Raw genomic sequence first — 20,544 nt, 5'->3', positions numbered from 1 at the left:
ATTTTTTTTTTATATAATCTTTATTTATACGCCCATTAATTTAGGGTCTCTTCTTTCAACTTAATTTCAGTTCAGTTGAGCTCTAATTAGTTCAGTTTATTTCAGTTCAACTCCTAATTTCCTTCTCTCATAAAATATTTATTTTCAGCTCTATTCTGTTCAATTCAGTTCAGCTCAGTTGAGTTCAATAAATGTGAACGGGTCTTAGGGTCGTGTGTTGTGTATTTAATAAGATGGACCCCTTTTGAAGAGGGAAAAAAACCCATAAAATCAGAGTCTTCTAATAAAACACTGACTTTGATGCAACGACGTCGTCGTTTTAGCGGGAGAAACTGAAAAACAAAGAAAAGTACTCATCATCTTCATCCTCAAGATTCAAGAACACACGAAAATATTGAAAAACCTTCAATTTTTCATTTTAAAAAAATAATAATAAAAATTTAAAGTTGCTTCGATTTGACATTTCTGATACGTCTTTCTCTCTCGTCTTTATCGTTGTAACTACTATAAATACATCATTCAATTTCCATTTTTTCATTCATTCATTAATACTACTATTTTTCAATCAAATTGATTTGGGGAATTTTCCAGAATTCTCTCAATTTCGCACATTACCTTAAACCCTAAGTTACCGATTAATTTCTGGAAATCGGCGAATTTGCATCAATTTTGAGCTAATTTTTGTGATCAAAAGCGAAATGTCATGGGGATTAGGTTGGAAAAGACCGTCGGAAGCATTCCATTTGACGCTCCATTTCGGCGAAGAAGCGGAGGATGATGAAGATGAAGAGGAGAGAGATTCAATTGTTGTGGTCGACAATGGCGGCGATTTCTCGAAGAAAACGGTGGAGATGGATTGGACAGCAGGAGACGATGAGGATCAGGTGGCGTTGAGGTTGCAGTCGAAGTTAATGGTGGAGATGCCGCCACCGGAGGATACGGTTGTTGTTGAATTGGAGGAGAGAGAAAATGATGGCGGAGTTGCGGTGGAGATGAAGGTTGTGAGGAGAAGAGAGCCATTGAGAGCGATTACAATGGGGAAAACTGCTGGTTCTGGTCAGCAGAGTGATGGCATTGGGGTTTTGACGAGGTTGTTGCGGTCTAAGGTTGCCGCGACAGCGGTGGCTACTGGTGTTGGTGATGGTTGTGTGAATTTTTCAGACCATTGGAATACTGTTACTGCTTTGAGTCTTTGTGGTTGTGGTATTTCTGTAAGTATGCTTCAAATTATCTTGTATTCAATGAGTTTTGTTGGATTGTTTGAATTTGATTGGAATCTTTTTGATAATTGAATGATAGGGTTTTGCCTTTAAAGATTTATATGTTATGGACCTATGATTTTATGTTTACGCGGGTTCTTGAGGTGAAATGAAGAGCACGAATAACATAAGCTGATGCATGTTTTGTATGTTACCTAATGTGTAATATTATAGGAATTGCCAGTGCCTTTAACTTGATAGAATTACTGTAACTTCTAAATTTCCTTTAATAAACATATCGAAGATTTGATATGATCGCGTTTGAATTGATCAAATTAAGCCTCCCACGTTGATTTAAGCCTAGTAGGTGTCAAAGTTGTTATACTGAAAGATGGCCTATGCTAAACTGATTGGAGTCTTAGAGACATCTCAGAGGTACAGGAAGAAAGGTGGAATTTTGAAGCTTAGAAAAATTATGTAGTTTCTGGAAGTATAAATAATGATAGTGCGAACGAGATGGTCAATAGATGTATGAATTTTTATAAGTCTATGACACATACACCATTATTTATGTGGATATCGCTGCTGGTGAGTTCAGAAATCTCAGAGGTCAATATGTAAGTAATTTTGTCCTGGCATTGTTTACGAGGCAAAGAATAATACAGAGTATCTGCTATGGTTATGGTTAAATTGACCTAATTGACAAAACATACAAGTTGATAACATTGATGGACTTTTTATGATTTGTTACAATGGAACAATGTGCTATTTATGACTGTCTGTTGAAACATTCCAAAAAGTTAATTAGGATATCTGACTTGGAAACGGCAGGGAGTAGACTAATGATTAGTACTATGTGGTTGTTAATGCATATTTACCACTAACATTTTCTGATTATTCGCCAATTTCACTAGTTAGCAAGAAACTTGAAACAAAAATGTTTGTATTTGGAACTATAATAGCTTTCCCGTGTTAGATAATTTGTGATTTTGATTCTTTAATAACTGGTCATGACTGAGTTTTGTCAGTTGTGTGATGCAATTTTTCTGTGCATTCAACAGGTGTTGCCAGTGGAAGTGACAAAACTTCCTTTACTTGAGAAGCTATACCTTAATAATAACAAGCTATCAGTTCTACCTCCTGAAGTTGGTCAGCTCAAAAACTTGAAAGTTCTAAGAGCTGATGATAACGCTCTAGTCTCTGTTCCAGGCAAGCATAATATCTATTCTGTTCGTTAATTCACGTGCATAAGAATGATCTTGCTAAGAACTTAAGAGTGGGAGAGCTTTTAGATAGTGAAACTTTCTACTAGTTACTCATTATCCTTTTATTTATGGATTGTGGAAGCAGTGGAGCTAAGACAGTGTGTTGGACTTGTGGAGCTTTCACTGGAACATAACAAGCTGATTCGTCCATTACTAGACTTCAGGTTATTTTTTCTGTGATCAACATCTGCCACCTTTCAAACACGTAAACCCTTGTATGTTTTCTTGGTTGAAGCTTACAAAGAAATTTTTGCAAGAGACCTAATGTTATTTTAATTTTCTGTTCATGACAGGGCTGTGGCTGAATTGCGTGTTTTAAGATTGTTTGGAAATCCACTTGAGTTCCTTCCTGAAATTTTGCCGCTACAAAAACTGCGTCACTTATCTCTTGCCAATGTCAGAATTGTTGCTGATGAACATTTAAAATCAGTGAATGTGCAAATAGAGGTACTAAAGAATTATGTGCTGATTTATTTACTGAGTTCCACTTGATGCTGTTTGACTTTAACCTTTTCCTCGAAATGCAACTTGATGAATACAGACAGAGGCAACTTCCTATTTTGGTGCATCTAGACACAAGCTTAGTGCCTTTTTCTCCCTTATATTCCGATTTTCTTCTTGCCGGCATCCCCTATTGGCATCTGCACTGGGAAAAATCATGCAAGACCAAGATAATCGTGTTGTAGTTGGTAAAGATGAAAATGCAGTCCGTCAGCTCATTAGTATGATCAGCACTGACAACCATCACGTGGTATGTCAGGCAGTTGTGATATTTTCTTTTTCCTACCCTTCTTAGATAGTAGCTGAAGTACTATTATTGTTTTATATTTGTAGGTTGAGCAAGCATGCTTTGCCCTTTCATCTCTTGCTGCAGATGTATCTGTTGCAATGCTTCTAATGAAATGTGATATCATGAAACCTATCGAAGCTGTTCTCAGATCTGCTGTTGAGAAGGAATTAATATCTGTGCTACAAGTCGTGGAACGCCTTGCTTTTGCTTCTGATGCTGTAGCTCAGAAAATATTCTCCAAGGATGTAATGAAATCATTGAAATTATTATGTGCCCATAAGAATCCAGAGGTAATCTCTAGCAGTGTGTTAGTTTAATTGATTCATCCTGAAGGCATTTAATGAAATTTATAAATGCCCATCTTAGGTCCAAAGATTAGCTCTGTGGGTGATTGGAAATTTGGCTTTCTGTTTAGAGAATCGGAAAAAGATGGTTACTTCCGAAAGTCTGCGGGAACTTCTTATGCGCCTGACATCCACAGCTGAGCCACGGGTCAATAAAGCTGCTGCTCGAGCCTTGGCAATTCTTGGTTTGTTCTGAGACCTAAAAATCTTCTTCTATTGCTTAGGTTTAGTGTAGTGATCATCTTCATCATATTTGATGCAGGAGAGAATGAGATACTACGACGTGCCATAAAGGGGAGACCAGTAGCAAGGCAAGGGCTTCGGATACTCACGATGGATGGGGGTGGAATGAAAGGTCTCGCAACTGTGAAAATCCTGAAAGAATTGGAAAAGGGGACAGGGAAACCGATACATGAAATGTTTGACCTCATATGTGGCACATCAACTGGTGGTATGCTAGCTGTGGCTCTTGGGATCAAATCAATGACATTGGATGAGTGTGAGGAAATATACAAGAAACTTGGTGAGTGGCATGCACTGGTTATAGATGCTATCCTTTTTCATCCTTTAGATTGCATATATATTGGTTTTGAACCTTTTTTTTTTTCCCCTGGCGTGCTTGATCAGGCAAACTTGTTTTTGCTGAACCTGTCTCTAAAGACAGCGAGGCAGCAACTTGGAGAGAGAAGTTGGATCAATTGTACAAAAGCTCATCTCAGAGGTTCAGAGTTGCTGTACATGGAGCAAAAGTAAAGATTGCTTTCATTTTCCCCTCTTCCTACTATTGTTGATGTAAAGTTGAAACTTTATAGTGGGTGTTGGAAATAAGATACAATTACTTGTTTCTTGCAGCACAGTGCAGATCAATTTGAGAGATTGTTGAAAGAGATGTGTGATGATGAAGATGGAGACCTTTTGATAGATTCTGCTGTGAAAAAAATACCTAAAGTTTTTGCTGTATCAACTCTAGTTAGCGTGGTTCCTGCACAGCCTTTTGTATTTCGGAATTACCAGGTTTACGGTTATTTTTAACTTTTATTTTAGCTTTTCACGACGTTTCTACCACTTGCACTGTTGCACATTAGTCTAATTGGAAAAATTTATAAAATGTGCATTTGTGGTGTATGTTGATTAAAGGTTTGCACACTTTTTTATTTTTTTGCCATTAAAACTATATCTCAGTATCCATCTGGAACTCCGGAGATGTACCTGTCACCCTCTGAAAGCTCAGCAATCAGTATGTCAGGTGGAGACAACCCAAATGCGGAAGTTGGATATAAACATAATGCTTTCATTGGGAGTTGTAAACACAAGGTCTGGCAAGCTATAAGAGCTTCATCTGCCGCACCATATTATTTAGATGATTTTTCAGATGGTAATTTAGTGTGCTGCTTTATTTCCTTTCCTCACTTAGTTTTGTTTTTTCCATTTCTCTCTCCCTTCTGATCTTTCTTGTCTGCTAGCAGATGTCAATCGCTGGCAAGATGGTGCTATAGTGGCAAACAACCCTACCATTTTTGCTATACGGGAAGCTCAACTTTTGTGGCCTGACACTAAAATTGACTGTTTGGTTTCTATTGGATGTGGCTCCGTTCCAACAAAGGTTAATAAGGCTAAGATCTCAGCATCAATATCATCATAGTCTTCATTTCTCATAAAATTAGAAGTAAAACACGTAATAAAGGAACAAGGTGAAGTGAATTTTATTAATCATCTAATTTTGTAGGCACGGAAGGCTGGTTGGCTTATTTGGGATACGGTGCCAGTGTTAATTGAGAGTGCATGTTCAGTGGAACGAGTTGAGGAAGCTTTAAGTACACTACTACCGATGCTTCCTGATATACAATACTTTCGTTTTAATCCTGGTTAGAACTCGAATGCCTTGCTTTTACAATATATGCTTATTGTTGCTAGCAATGCTTCTTTCCTGTCTGTAGTCCACAGCATTGTGGGAAACTTTTGTTCTTATTTGAGCAGTTTGTGGTTGTATTAACATCACATTTATCATTCCCCTTCCTTTCTTTAGATTATAATGAGAAATGTATCTCATTGAAAATTTTCATTTGTGTGCTCAGTTGATGACCGTTGCGATATGGAGCTGGACGAAACCGACCCTGCTGGTTGGCTGAGGTTGGAAACAGCCGCAGAGGATTACGTCAAAAATAATTCAGAAGCATTCAAAAGTGTTTGTCAGAGGCTAACGTTGCCATACCAACAGGACGAAAGATTTTCAGATGGTGTGAAATCTCAAAATCTGTCAAAATCAAAGCCAGAGAATGGTACTAATCTAATATTTTATGATTAAATTTTTTTCGGCCGGTAACAATCTTTTTTTTTTTGGGTTCTCCATTCTTCACGCACATATAATTCTGCTGTTGGCTGAATCTAAAAGGCCTCAGTATATACCACATTCAATCTTATTCTGTTGTTTTTACATTGCCAGATGATGGTAGTCCTTCCTTGGGATGGCGGCGGAACGTACTCCTTGTGGAGGCTTCTAATAGTCCAGATTCTGGAAGAATCACACACCATACAAGATCACTTGAAACATTTTGTTCCCATAGTGGAGTAAGATTGTCTACTGTAACAGGAATGTCAAATTCTCCTAAGCCGGTGACTGGTACTTCCATCAACTCACCATTTGCATCACCTATGTTTACTGGAAGTTTTCCATCAAGCCCATTACTGTACAGTCCAGAAGTTGCGCAGAGGATTGGCCGAATTGACTTAGTTCCTCCTTTGAGCTTGGATGGCCATCAGGCTCCAAGATCAACTGCTTCACCTCCAAAGTCTCCTTCAGGACCCAGGCAGCTGTGCTTGCCTGTGCAATCATTGTTGAATAAGCTGAAGAATTCACCACAAGTCGGCATTATTCATTTAGCGCTCCAAAATGACACTACTGGTGCAATTTTGAGGTCAATGTCTTTGTCCTGCTACATTTTAGTTTCTTCTTTCTCCATGGCTTCTATCTTGTCCCAGTTTGTGTAGATAGGCATTAGATGTTAAGATTTTTGCTTTTGAGCAGAGCTTGACTCTGGTAAAATGTTTTGTAGCTGGCAGAATGATGTATTTGTGGTTGCTGAACCTGGGGAGCTTGCAGACAAGTTTGTACAGAGTGTTCGCTTTAGTTTGTTGTCAACTGTTCGGGGTAGAAAGGAGATGTCAAAACTTAACTCCATCTCAACCATAGCTGACCTGGTGGCATATAGGCCTTATTTTCAAATTGGATGTGTTGTCCATCGGTATATAGGACGCCAAACCCAGGTATGCCTTTTAGTTTCTTTACTGCTGCATATATGTCTCTTCTATAATAGCAGGCTTATCAAGCTTTTAACTTTATGAAGGTTATGGAAGATGACCGTGAAATTGGGGCATTTATGTTTCGGAGAACTGTCCCATCCATGCATCTAGTGGCTGATGATATCCGCTGGATGGTATGTTACATATGATTCTTTGATTTATTTGTGCTATACTTGGTATTACTTTTGTGTCTTTCTGATCCATAAGATGAACCTGTGGTTCTTGAAGTATTAGATCAAAGTATTTGTTACTGTTGGAAGGCTGTCCTCGTTTAACATGAGCACCCCCCCTTTTTTAAAAAAATCTTGTTCATTATATATAATACTACTACGTATATAGGAAAAATGTATCCTGGACTAATTTTATGTACCATGTCATCTCTCAGGTTGGTGCCTGGAGAGATAGAATTGTAATCAGCACAGGAAGATACGGGATGGTTAAGCCCTTAATTAAGGCCATTCTAGATTCTGGTGCAAAGGCTGTTATATGTCCATCCAGTGAACCTCCTCAGATGCAATTAGCGTCATTCCATGGATCAGGCGATTTTGATGATTTGGAGAATGGCAAATTTGAGCTTGGGGAGGACGATGCAGAAGATGAAGAACCAGCAGAACCAGGGAGTCCTATCAGTGACTGGGAAGATAGTGACCTTGAGAAAAGTACAGAAAATACATCAAAGGCTTTCTGGGACCACGAGGAAGAGGAATTGTCCCAGTTTGTTTGTCATTTATATGATTCAGTGTTTCGGGAAGGAGCAAATGTGCATACTGCACTGCAAAATGCGCTTGCTTCACATCGGAAGTTGAGGTATTCATGCCATCTACCAAGTACGTCCTAGTTGTTTAAGTAGAATACACACACAGATGATATGTTAATATTCGAACGTTATTATACTGAATGCCAATACTTATAAGGGGATTAGGGAAGGCAATAAAAGTAATACAGGGGTGTCGGAAACTAGTAATAATTGATTAGGCTAGTCTCTACAACCCACCCCCATCCCCGCTGTTTTTTTTGGGAGTCATAACTGTGTATTGTGTCTGTCACATTGGAACCTCGGAAAATTCTTGACGAGTGTAAATTTATAGAGAAATCAATTTTTGAATTCTTATACTCATATTGGATACACAAGTGTTCTTAGCTAATGCCCTCAGTGGAATTACAGTATTTTTTCTCTCTTCATCTCCTATCACCCTTCAAGTTAGATCCAATGGAGAAATTGTAACATCACATGGTTATTCAGAGATACGAAGTACTTATCCTTCTTGCAAGGGGTGAGAATCGAATCCTTCTCTCAAGGTTAGAAGAGGACGGCCTCATTCATAGATCCATATTCCATAGCATATGATTATATATAGTAAGAATTAAGGAAGGAATAGAAAGCTCAAAACATGTCTTTAAATTCCAAATGATCTAGTTACAATGAAATTATTTCTAATGGAGTACCTTACATCTCTTAGAATAAGTTTCGCCCTCGTTTTAAATACAGTATATCAGTAGTCACCACACCGACAAATCAAAAAATAATTTCGGGCCTATATCTTATATACGACTCTTCAAAACTTTACTAACTCTGTAAATGGAAAAAGAAATGTGATGAAATGATTAGAGTGAGCACTAGGAATGTGCACAATCAATTACAATAATAGATGTGTAACTTTATGCTGGTCCTTAAAAATAAGGTGATACCTAATAAATTATAGCTAACCTTGTTGCCACTATTGGTATTGGACTATTGGACAATAGGCAAACAAAAGAAATAGAAGAAAAGATTAAAGAAGGCCGACCATTATAGTCATGCCTTAGGGCCAACGCACTCGAAACCAATCACGTTTGTTACATTTTTTTAATACTACACTACATATTCTTAATCATTGACTTTGACTTTTACCCTGATTAATTATTCACCAAAAATTAATCACTTTTCAGTTTTTATTTATTTTGTACCTTTTGTCTGGTTTACTGAGGCTTGATTGATCGAATTACTTGATGAAATATGCGTGACTTTCGGCTCTAATTGTTATTATCATAATATGAAAAATAAAAAATAAAAAGAAAAAAAAAGGGTTCTTGAACATCAAATATATTTAGGCTTTGTATTGAATTATACAAGTCCATTTCGAAAAAGGTACCATCATCAAAAAATAAATATAATAACTTGTTGATATAAATCTATGAAGTTACTCATTTTTGTACAAGTTAGATTGATATAAAAGTACTTTTTTTTTATATATTTTTTTTAACGAATATAAAAATTATTATTCTACGGTGAAGTGAATAAGACTTCGTGACATAATGTTTTACAAGAAACTCAAAATGAAACTACTCGTCATTAATTATGAGAATTGTTAACATATACCTTTAGAATTGTTAAACAGACACTGTTTCATACATATTTATAATCCATATTGTTAATAATCGCAAACATTTTAAATTAATACCGGTGTTGTATGATTGCACATAGCCTTAGAAATGGCCATGAGAACCTTGCTTTAATGTCCCTTGATTTATGCTTTACTTTTAATAATACTATGATGAAATTTATGGTAATCCAAAGTCCTTATCATATGAAAAAGAAATTCTCATGCTGCTTGCCCCCTTTACATAAAGCAGACATATACAACTCTATAAAGCAAAAGATTAGAGATGCCTAAATCCCAAAGCAATCCTCCTAAATAGACAAAGACTCAGAGATCCATCATATTGTGCTTCATTTCCAAGCCTCTCTCACAAACACACAAATATTTTGTATAAAAAAAAATAACAACTTATCTTTAAAATGTTATATAAGGCAAGTACCTCAACAAACATACTCATCAAAGAAAAAATGGGCACAACAGCTCCTATTGCAATAGGCACCAGAGGGACCGTTGGATCGCTTGTCAGACGAGAGATTGAGTATTTTCGTAGGCTTGAGAGGGACTGTGGTGATACATCTAAGAAACTCGAGGCAAAAACTTATGTAGGAGTCTCTAGGAAAACTACCAGTTTACCAACTAGTCGAGTGAAGACAGCTTCATTAGGATCATTGCTGAGCATGAGCTGGAGAAAGAAGAGGAGAAGCAATAATAACAGCAGCAGCAGCAACAGCAGTAGTAATAATAATAGCAGTAGTTTTCTGCCTAGTATGTGTTCTGCTGTGGATGTCTCAGAAAGCAAGAGGTTTGGCGGGTTTAGTTATAGAAGCCTCAAAACAGATGTTAGTATTGATCCTTAAAAACTTTTCATTTATTCAGAGTTCACTATTATCCTAGGCTTAAGGCTTGTTTTCTTTCTTTTCCTATATCAGTATATAAATTTTCTATTTGTAAGTAGTATTATCATTTTAGTATCCGAAACCTTAGATGAATGATCTTTTGGTTGTTTGTTGCACAAAGCTTTAGATGATCCTTAGCTGTCTTATGACCATTTCTTGTGTTCAAAGGGATGCTTGTAATGAATCAATTTGGTGATAAATCTTTCAGAGTTTGCAATTTTCAATCTTTTATGTTCAGATCATCAGAAACAACAGGCTGGTTTCAGGTTAGTCTTGTCATGTTTCGTATCTGATTGGATTTGGATCATATTTAATTAGATTGGTGGGGATGTGCTTTCATCAGATTCAGACTAAATTGTCATTTAAGATAACAATAAGAGTTTGATAATGATCCTATTATGAAAATATGACAATCTATCCAATCCGAATTCGATTTCTCTAGTCACTTCATCACCTTACACATATATGCTTGATGATGTAAGAAATAGACCTCAACTGAGATAAGTAAAAGGAAGAAAGCTCTGTTTCATTTGTTTACTGAGATAAGTAATAGTCTTTTTTTTTGGTATCAGTTTACTGAAAGAGGAATTTGAGCATATTTGTAAAGTGCTAAATCTACCTGTATTACACTCAATTATGTTTTATAGTATAAGGTTATCATAAGTAGCAACTATAAGCGCCAATTTATAGAAATCATCATCTAAACTTACCTTCATTTTTCTTCACCATGGCTTCCTCCATGTCTATAACCCGTCTGAGCTGGGTGCTTTGTATACCACTCAGCTTTCTCTATCTAGCCGGTGGGCGGCTCACCTTCAATTCCAAGAAGATAGGCTCTGAAGCTTCATCTAAGAGCATAGTTACGGCAACATATAAACCAAACTCAAATGGTACCTGAAGTAAACTGATAAATTATAGGCATTAGTGCAGTTGCATAAACCTATTCTAAATGTATACCTTTCACCAGCATCAGATTACTCTTGGCTGGTGATTTTTCCGGCCAAACGATGTAGTTAGCTTTTTATGACTCATGGAAAGTTCAGCAACCTTGAGATGTATCAAATATTTTCGATTCTTGATCATAAAATTATATAGTCAGAATATGTCAACTCAAAATTAGACAACAAACAGAAGTAATTCTAACATTATTAGATCAATTATGTCAACCAAAAATATAGAAGAAGCTTAAAAGTTGCTCTTGAAGGAAAAAACGAAGTGAAAGCTATTGTTCTAACATTATTAGATCAATAATGTTACAGATAGTAATACTAACAAAAGTATACATAAACAACGAAAGGACCCAAAAAGGGCACGTAGTAATCAAGCTGAATCGTGTTCTACAGTATCATAACGCTTGCTTCTGTGACTGTGACTGTAACTCTCAGATGGGCCGTATGCTCGACAACACAGAAGAAAATACAGGAAATTAATCAAACTCAGAAAAGCAACCAACCAGTAATAGTAGTCCACATGACCCTTATTCAGATTGCTTGATAACCAGCTCACTTTTCCCCCAGTGCTTGTAAAAGTATCAACAAGATTAACCAAGAGGCTACCCACCACACTTGATACCGCCATTCCTAGTGTGAATATAGCCATTGCAATGCTTGACATGCTCTTAGACAGGTGAGCATAATAAAACTCTATCTGGCCAACAGCGTTAAAGGCCTCAGCAAATCCTAGCACCACAAGCTGTGGCGCCAACCACAGTGCTGACATGTTGACTACTGCATCAGGTTTATCTTCCAATCCCTCATCAATAGCAACTTTTCGTCTAATGGACTCCACTACTCCAGCAATTATCAGTGACGCACATGATAACAGTAACCCAGTTCCCATACGAACTCTAGGTCCAAGCCCGCGTGGCATGCTAAGGTACTTGGCCATCAACGGCACGACAACACGATCATAAAATGCTACCCAAAACGTAATAGTTACAATTGAAAAAGCTTGAAAAGTACCAGCTGGAATTTCAAAACCTGAAATGATCTGTCGGTCCATACTTTTTGCTTGAAGGGTTGTATAGCTGTTGTTTAGAGCTACTAGCATCATGATTCCTGTAGTCCACATAGGCATAATTCTTAAAATAGATTTAAGTCTTTCCACTCGCTCCACAGTGCAGAGGTTCCAAGGGCTTGATGCAGATCCATCTGGATTCAAGTCCCTTGCAGGATCTATAATTACGCAAGCACTGTTTAAACACCTACAAATTGCAGCAGATACAGCACAATCAACTAAATATGGATAGCTAATTACACTATTAGAAGTGTTCCACCCGTAAAAACCTAGGAAATTTGAGCTATCTTACATGGACTCTTCATTTCACCTTAAAAATCCATGTGGACAATGTCAAATAGTAGACACCCTAACATGGAAAAGGGTATTTAGGCACTTAATTGTAGACCAAAATTTATGAAAATGAAGAAGTTATCCACTAACTCATATCAATGTTGGATATATGGTAATTCCGAGTTCTATATAGCTTCAATTGAATTAGAAAACAAGAAACCACAAAGCATTGTGAGGCTGGTTGCAGAAGTATATAGACATTCAGTGATGAAGAATGTCAAACTAAACCGTAAAACACTGTGAGGTCGGTGGCAGAAGTATTCAGACAATCAGTTATGAAGGATGTCAAACTAATTAAGTGTACCTTATGTGATCACTTGGGGCAGTGACCTCAGAGTCATTTTCGCAATAGTAATGCACTTCAGCAGCATTAACAGGGAAACTAATTTTCCTTCTTCGGTATGCAGCTACTGGAACTTGAAACAAACCGAGAAATAAGTTTTCTTTGGCCTTTATATGTACATACAATGGAGAACCGAGTAGGAAGGTCACAAGAGAAAGAACCATCAAAATTGCAGGCACACCAAATCCAATTTGCCAGCCAAATTTATCTTGGATATACACAATAAATGTCAGGGCAATGATAGTAGACAATCCTGTTGAGGCATAATACCAGTTAAAGAAACTATCTAAAACCCTTTCATTATTGGGGTTCTCTTTATCATTCACTTGATCAGCCCCAAAAGCCAAGGAACAAGGTCGCACACAACCAGCTCCAATGGAGATTAGGCCAAAAGAGCCAAACAAAACAAGATATTGAAGCGAAGTAGCTGTGTCACAATCCTTACTATACTTTGCACAAGGTGCAGGTTTCATCCAAGGGATCATAGAAGTTGACCAAAGCATGATTGTTCCCTGTAGAAAATGATCACGCAGATTCTCAGTTTACTGATGCATACTGTCTGTTAATTAACAACAAGTCAAGGGTTAAGCATGATAACTTTTTTCTCCAAGAAATTCCTACAGATTTTTCAACTTAATGCTGCCCACTAACAAAAAAGGAATTCTTCTTTAGATTCAAATTATATATGAAGTCTGACAAAAGCCTATCACTGTGTTCAAGCTAGAGAAGTATTCACAATTTCCCTAACCTTGTGGAAATAACTTTAATCCACATTAGAACTCTAATGGCAATGTATAGTTTACTAAAATGACAATACATTGCTTTCATAAGAAATCTTACCATGGATCTTTCCTTTACAATATCATCTAACTCGCTTAATAGTATAATTTTCATTATCATTTACAGAGCCACAAGTCACATACTCCAATAACAGAACAAACATAGAATTTAATGTAAGGGGCCCAAAAAGCTTCTCCTAGCAAGGCAGTAGGAAAATTAACAGCATTGCAATCATATGCCGTCACAATGAGCATAAATTCAAACCAACATGTCCTACTTTATCAAATACTCTATTAACTACTTAGTATATAAATTATTCCAGGCACAAAAGAAGATAGAAATATTCAGAATCCTAATAAAATTCCCCAAAAACAGTAAGAACCCTGAATTGGAAATATTTAAAACAAGACATTAAAACAATCCAAATATCAACTTACAAGAAGGCTGCAAAAAGTCCCAAAAGCAATGACCCGAAAACGACCCAAGTAAGAATCTGAGAGAAACCCCCCAAAAATGGCCAGTACATTGGAAGAAGCAGACCATAGTGACAATATGATACTCCCTTTTGCAGCTTCCAAGTGATACACATTCATCAAGTAAAATATCATGTTGGGCAATAAACCATAGCTTGCTACCTTCTCAAATGACTCATTCACTGCCCACAAAAATCAAATTGCAAAACCAAAAAATGCAAACAACCCATCAAAAGTATAAACATTAAGCATTAATTACACAAATTGAAGCATGAATATGCTATATACTTCAGTAGTATTTCTAATCCAACAAACAGAATATACTTAATGATGCAAAACCACAAAAAAAGGCAAACAACCCACTAAAAGTGTAAACTTTAAGCATTAAATAAGCAATAATAACACTGATTAAAGCATGATTTTGGCATATATCAAAACCGTCAAAACAAAGAATATAATCCAAAGCAACTAAATTCAAAATTTCCAAAATCAGAAAGAAGTATAAGCTAATTAAAGAATTGGGAAAATGCTTAAATAGAAGAAATTAAGTTGTACCAATTATGAAAGGCAGAGTAAGTAGACCACCCCTTCTTCTGGGTTTAGGGGATTCATGATGTGAGTTCTGATTATTTAATAATAACGCCCTTTCTTCCTCTTCTACACTTTCATCAATCGCCATTTTTTGATTTCTTGTAGTTTCAGAAGTTGCCAAAAAAAATGATATTGAGCAACTGGAAGATTATATAGTGATGAAGATTTAATTTGAAAAGAATTTGATATTGTGCAAGAAATTAGAATCCAAGTCAATAGGATTGTGAATACGACCGCCTTCGCAAGAATTTAATTACACATAGCGTGGCCCTCGTGGTTTCTTTGGTAGCCAGTACAAATTATAAATTTTATGTCATGTTTTTCTGTAGCTCTATTCTTTATTTCAGATATAAAATGGGGTCAAGAGATGGCCTATGGGTGGGTCTAGGCTGGGTTGGGTTGGGTTAAGTTCGATGTAAGTTGGGATGGGGCATGGCAAAACCCGAGGTGGGACTGGGTTGGTTGAGGCCCGCCTAACTTTGGCTGGTTTAAGGGTTGATCGAAACATGTACGAGTTGAGTTGGATTGAGTGATTTATGGGTTAGGAAACGGATTTGGGATTTTTATTTTTTTATTTTTTTGTTAGGAATTAGAATCTAAGCCAATAGGATAGTGAATACAACCGTCTTCGTGTGATTTAATTATACAAAGTGATACAATCGTGGCGTTGCTTGTACTAGCATAAACTACTCATGAAGTGTTGTTTTTTTTTGCTCATCTTTTATTTATTTCGTATATGGAATTGTCAAGAGATAGCCAACATGTCGAGTTGGGTTGTGCTCGTTGTGTGTTGGGATGGGCCATGGTGACACAGATAAGACCACCGGGTTAGTATGGGCCGACACAACTTGGGCTGCTTTGTGGGTTGATTGGATTAGGTGTTTGGTTAGATTGGGCATTTTATGGGTTAGGAAGCGAATTTGAGTCTTCCCTTTTTTTGTTTATAGTTGGGAAATTTAGTTTAGGTATTTGGTTAGGTGTTAGGTTATGAGTTTAATGAGTCAAATCAATTAAAAGCTAACATTTATTGTTAATTTTGTGAATAGATTGTGAATAATCAATTATATTCTAATGATAGTTTAACTCAACGAAACATTTGAAATGAGGTGATTATAGAAAGTTGATAGCCCATTCATCTAGCTACCAACAACCTAATTGTCTTGTGACTTGATTGTGTGTTTCAACAATTAAGGGACCAATTCTACGTATACCATTTAAAAAAACGCGTATTTCTTAGTTATGAGTCACGATTATTATACAAGACGAAATAATCATACCGATATACGGAGTAGATCGGTTGTAATGATTTCTCCACCTACAGAAAAATCAAAAAATTATCACACATTTCAACCATTCTCAAAGAAAAGGGTTTAGCTATGAATTTAGCTTGAATCATTTAGTACCAAATAGGAGTTTAAGAAACAAGTTCATATCATAATAAACCCCTTTAATAATCTATTAATGTTCATTGAGGGAGAAATTTTAATTTGCCTACAATCTACATGCTCTAGCATTTCATAAACACAAATGAATGGCCCAAAATAGGCAAAATCTACACCACAACATTCATATCACGCATTACTATCCGGCATAGGAAGAGGGTGACTAGTTTCGAAATGCCGGTTAGGCGAGGACTCATCTATATCTACCACATAACCATGTTGGTGCACCTTCTTATCATCATCTTCATCTTCATCTTCATTTTCATCGTCTTTATGATAATCTTCCTCATGATCATTCTCCATGTCTTCCTCTTCGACAGCATGTATGATGACAGAATTCCTAGGGCTTTCATAGTCATCTTCCGGTTTCGATAGGAATGCCAAGGCAGTTACAACATCACTAATCAAAGGTCTTGTGCTAGCTTCTTCTTGTAGGCACATTGCTGCTACTGCAAGGGCTTGATACAAACTTTTCACTGGATACTTGTCTTTTAGTAGTGGGTCTGCCATCTTTGTGAACATCTTTCTATCCTTAAAGAGTGGTTGTGCCTACAAGATGGTGAAAAATTACGCGTTATAAACTTCAACATGAGATAAACAGGTATAGTTTATATGCATAGTAGAGCTGATCATGGGTCGGGCCATATAAGGTTGTAGTACAACCATTTTTTGCCAAGCCCAAATCCACAATATTCAAGAAAGGAGGATTGGGTTAGGTGAACTATGACCAAATTAGGTTTAGAACGCTTTTAAATCCAATATATCCTACACAAAAACTTGGAATGGAAAATAAATTAGTTTTGAGACTTTTGACTAATAGTACTAACCTAGATGTAATAAAAATAATTGTGTAATTTTACTGAAGTGAAATTATTTTTACTGAACTTAAATTATTTTTACTGAACTCAAATTAATTTTACTGAACTGAAATTATTTTTGCTAAACTGAAATTATTTTTACTGATTTTCTATTATAATTCTTCTTTAATAAAACTGAACTTTGTTGAACTGAACTTATTTTTACTAAACTCAAATTATTTTTACTGAACTGAACTTATTTTTACTGAACTGAAATTATTTTTACTTAATATTATTTTGTAAGGTGAAGAAAACAGGGCCTTAATGTAACAAATTTTTATGATTTCTGCTAATAGATAATTAAACATAATAACTGTCAAAGCCTCTACAAATTTGCAAAACAAAAAATTGAAACAAATATAGCAGAGTTGCTAGTTTAAGAAGTTAGACATACCCAAGAAATGAGGTTTTGTTCAGCTGTTGGTTTAGTAGTATCAACAGCTCTCCTTCCTGAAATGAGCTCAAGGAAGACAACTCCAAAGCTATAAACGTCGGATTTTGTGGTGAGCTTACCAGTCATGGCATACTCGGGTGCACAATATCCGTACGTGCCCATGACTCTAGTCGAGACATGTTCTTTGTCCCCAGTTGGACCAATTCTAGCTAGCCCAAAGTCTGAGAGTTTAGGATTAAATTCTTCGTCTAATAGGATGTTTGATGCTTTAAAATCGCGATATATCACTGGTGGTTTGCTAGTCTCGTGCAAATACTCGAGCCCCTTGGCAGCTCCCTCGGCTATCTTCATCCTTGTCTGCCAAGACAAGGGCTCCGTGTTCGGAGGAAGATCTAGAATAGGTGTCAATAGACTAGTCAAACAATTGACTCGGCCTGCTAAAATCCGACCAAAAATAACTTGATAGCCCGTGTAAATTTATCTAAAAAATGAACTATTAAGCTAACAAATAACATATTGTATAAGATCCAATAGATTATATGAACTTGAGAATGAAATTGACTCAATCTAAACCTGATCATTTTAAATAAAGATTTCGATAACCCTAAAAAGTGGGTAATGGAAACAAAACACGAAAGGTACGAATGACACGTCTAGCTACATAAAGATTAAGAATGCTACATGATTATACTAGAAGATTGCAACTATTAAGAAATTGATATTACCTAAAAGATGATCTTCCAAGGATCCAAAAGCCATATATTCATATACTAAGATTCTCTGATCACCATCTGCACAATATCCAATCAAATTGACAAGATTTGGGTGATCAACAAGGCTTAACATGAAAACCTCTGATAGAAATTCTCTGTTTCCTTGCAGTCCATTCCTGTCAAGCTGCTTCACTGCCACAACCTGATTCAAACAACAACATATCTAAAAAATTAAAGATCATTCATCCATATTCGCGACAAATTAAGCTGATATACATTGGTTTTTCACAAACGTATGATTCTAGACTAATCATAATACTTTCGTTTCTTAAAATTGCAATTGTTTGACCAACACATTTGTCAATACACAGCTTAAACATTAATATTTAATTAAAGCTTGGTTTAATGAAAACATGTTGAGACAAATCTGACTAACAACATTCATAATACGTTATCAAAATTCGTGTACTAAAAATGCAGAAGTCAAGGTGTTGCAATTTTTTTTAAAAGGAAGTACGACATTACCTTGTCTACACCTTGAAGGTAACCTTTGTACACCCTCCCAAATCCGCCTTCACCTACGAGATTATCAATGCTGAAGTTATTGGTCGTGTTAGCCATTTGTCGAAATGTGAATGTTTGAGCTGCTGAAATCTTTTGGCCGGAGATTGATCGGTCAGAATACTCAACCGTTTGTTGTTTCTTCTTACCTATGACATACATTGATACACAAGAACACAAATATGATTATATGATACCAAAAAAAGTTTGGGACTCTTGTTAGAATTGAATAAACAAAAAAAGTCAATATTATACAAATTAAATTAGGCAATAATTATTTCTTTGGGTGTTGCTTACATTAATTTGACATGATCTAAGATCATCATCATTCTTCATTTTGACATTACACATAAGGCATTCGGGTTATAAGGTGTTCCGGTCAATTTAGATCATATACAAATATATTGTCTTTTCTTGTCAATATAAATCTATCAATATTATATACTACGTATTAATTTAATTTTAATTTGATTTGGGTTTTAATTGGATATTCAAAAAAAAAATGCAAAAAAGGAGGAAACACGTTCTTAACGCAAAAAATACATATGTACATGAATCATCATCCCTAAAATCATAACATATTAACATACAAACCAAATAATTTAATCATCATGTTTATTTCATGTAAGATAATTTTCAAAATAATTAAAGTTTGAAAAACATAATTAATTAGCATTTTGAAAAGAAAAAAAAAAGAAAAGAAAACCTTTTGTAGTAGTTCTGAAAGAGAAGGTCTTAACAACGGTAGCAATAGACATCTTAGCATGATAATTCCCGTTATTATTCATAATGGCTCTCTTACCACTCCTCCTCCTCCTCCACCTGTTGCTCTTCCTCGGCGTCGACACGAGGCTGCTACTGCTGCTGCTACGGCCTTCCTCGTCGAGGATTTCCGCCCTGCAGCAGCCTAGAAAGATCATCTTCTTTCAGCTTATTATGCCCTCCTTCCTTAATAATTATTTTCCTTCAAAAATGCAAACACCCCAAACTTAACTTTTCCTCCTTTAGCTTTTTATCATTAACCATTCATTACTATATCAATTTCCCTCCTTTAAATTTTATTATATATAATAAAAATTAAAAACCCTCTTTTTTCTCTAACTTAATTTTATTAATAAATACAAATATTTCCCATTTTATTTCCATTTATAATTAAATTGAAACAGTTGGCATATTACAAGTCTAGGCCTGCAATTTTTGTTTGTTACAACATTACAACTATGTATTGGCTGCACGACCATATGTATGTGATTAGGTTGACAATTTGTTTTTTTAACTGAATTAATTATCTCATCTATTTTATTTTATTTTTTTCCTTTTTTATTCATGTTTATCTCTTTTTTTCCGTAAACTTTTAACTTTTATTGGATGATTTTTTAACTAAGGTGTATTATATCTGATCTTGGTCAACCTCGTGTCAGCATCATCCTAATAGAGATTAATTATTTTTAATGATCATTTAATCGTTCATGCATGCATGTACTTACTTAATTAAGTAGATACATGATCAAATGATTATTATTATATACTTGCAAAAAAAAGGCTTTAAATTTATGTAAGTTGAATTAAGACTGTATTAGTATACAAATTATTTAAAAATTAGTGTATGTATGGTGCAAAGAAATGAAATAAAATGGTGTAATAAAAAACGTACTCCCTCAGTCCCTAAATTACATTTCTCTTTCTCGCATTTATTCCTCACATAATAGAGAGAATGAGGAATGTAATTTAGGGACAGAGGGAGTAACATTATTTCATCTCAAATTCTTGATCATTATTTCATATTTGATTTACATAATTTACATCCCCCACCCCTCTCTAATTTGACCAAATATTTAAATAACAGTCAAAAATAAATAAACAAATAGATAAATAAATAGTAGTCTA

General features: G+C 35.7%; 3 protein-coding genes across 3 annotated transcripts; 1 reads left to right on the top strand and 2 right to left on the bottom strand.

Annotated features, from left to right (window-relative positions):
• Window positions 1-87: 87 nt before the first annotated feature.
• LOC110731363 (phospholipase A I-like) lies at window positions 88-8,024 on the top strand. Its single transcript, XM_021911214.1, has 18 exons — window positions 88-1,211; window positions 2,261-2,408; window positions 2,550-2,628; window positions 2,758-2,911; window positions 3,006-3,215; window positions 3,299-3,544; window positions 3,621-3,783; window positions 3,861-4,121; window positions 4,226-4,347; window positions 4,451-4,612; window positions 4,781-4,973; window positions 5,065-5,201; window positions 5,325-5,463; window positions 5,674-5,877; window positions 6,042-6,513; window positions 6,652-6,862; window positions 6,943-7,032; window positions 7,284-8,024. The coding sequence occupies exons 1-18, from the start codon at window positions 699-701 to the stop codon at window positions 7,734-7,736; spliced, it is 3,957 nt and encodes a 1,318-aa protein (XP_021766906.1). The 5' UTR covers window positions 88-698; the 3' UTR covers window positions 7,737-8,024.
• Window positions 8,025-11,358: 3,334 nt separating this feature from the next.
• LOC110731364 (protein NRT1/ PTR FAMILY 1.1-like) lies at window positions 11,359-14,985 on the bottom strand. The gene is made up of 4 exons (XM_021911215.1): window positions 14,655-14,985; window positions 14,064-14,281; window positions 12,808-13,358; window positions 11,359-12,357 (listed from the first exon to the last, which is right to left on the bottom strand). The coding sequence occupies exons 1-4, from the start codon at window positions 14,776-14,778 to the stop codon at window positions 11,475-11,477; spliced, it is 1,776 nt and encodes a 591-aa protein (XP_021766907.1). The 5' UTR covers window positions 14,779-14,985; the 3' UTR covers window positions 11,359-11,474.
• Window positions 14,986-16,122: 1,137 nt separating this feature from the next.
• Window positions 16,123-19,746, bottom strand: LOC110731365 (probable serine/threonine-protein kinase PBL23). The gene is made up of 5 exons (XM_021911216.1): window positions 19,364-19,746; window positions 18,622-18,806; window positions 18,109-18,298; window positions 17,384-17,775; window positions 16,123-16,681 (listed from the first exon to the last, which is right to left on the bottom strand). The coding sequence occupies exons 1-5, from the start codon at window positions 19,575-19,577 to the stop codon at window positions 16,262-16,264; spliced, it is 1,401 nt and encodes a 466-aa protein (XP_021766908.1). The 5' UTR covers window positions 19,578-19,746; the 3' UTR covers window positions 16,123-16,261.
• Window positions 19,747-20,544: the final 798 nt, after the last annotated feature.

This window comes from Chenopodium quinoa, unplaced genomic scaffold, assembly GCF_001683475.1.
Source record: "Chenopodium quinoa cultivar QQ74 unplaced genomic scaffold, ASM168347v1, whole genome shotgun sequence".
NCBI classification, from domain to species: domain Eukaryota; kingdom Viridiplantae; phylum Streptophyta; class Magnoliopsida; order Caryophyllales; family Amaranthaceae; genus Chenopodium; species Chenopodium quinoa.
The sequence above is the reverse complement of the archived record's forward strand: the minus strand, read 5'-3'. Positions and strand labels throughout refer to the sequence as shown.

Coding starts and splice junctions, on each gene's coding strand:
- LOC110731363 (XM_021911214.1), top strand. CDS start 699: ATGTCATGGGGATTAGGTTGGAAAAGACCGTCGGAAGCATTCCATTTG. Junction 2,409..2,549: donor CGCTCTAGTCTCTGTTCCAG/GCAAGCATAATA, acceptor TTGTGGAAGCAG/TGGAGCTAAGACAGTGTGTT. Junction 3,216..3,298: donor GCACTGACAACCATCACGTG/GTATGTCAGGCA, acceptor TTATATTTGTAG/GTTGAGCAAGCATGCTTTGC.
- LOC110731365 (XM_021911216.1), bottom strand. CDS start 19,577: ATGATCTTTCTAGGCTGCTGCAGGGCGGAAATCCTCGACGAGGAAGGC. Junction 17,776..18,108: donor CTTGGAAGATCATCTTTTAG/GTAATATCAATT, acceptor CACCTATTCTAG/ATCTTCCTCCGAACACGGAG. Junction 16,682..17,383: donor AACAAAACCTCATTTCTTGG/GTATGTCTAACT, acceptor ACCATCTTGTAG/GCACAACCACTCTTTAAGGA.
- LOC110731364 (XM_021911215.1), bottom strand. CDS start 14,778: ATGGCGATTGATGAAAGTGTAGAAGAGGAAGAAAGGGCGTTATTATTA. Junction 14,282..14,654: donor TACTCTGCCTTTCATAATTG/GTACAACTTAAT, acceptor TTTTGTGGGCAG/TGAATGAGTCATTTGAGAAG. Junction 13,359..14,063: donor GGACTTTTTGCAGCCTTCTT/GTAAGTTGATAT, acceptor CATTTTCTACAG/GGAACAATCATGCTTTGGTC.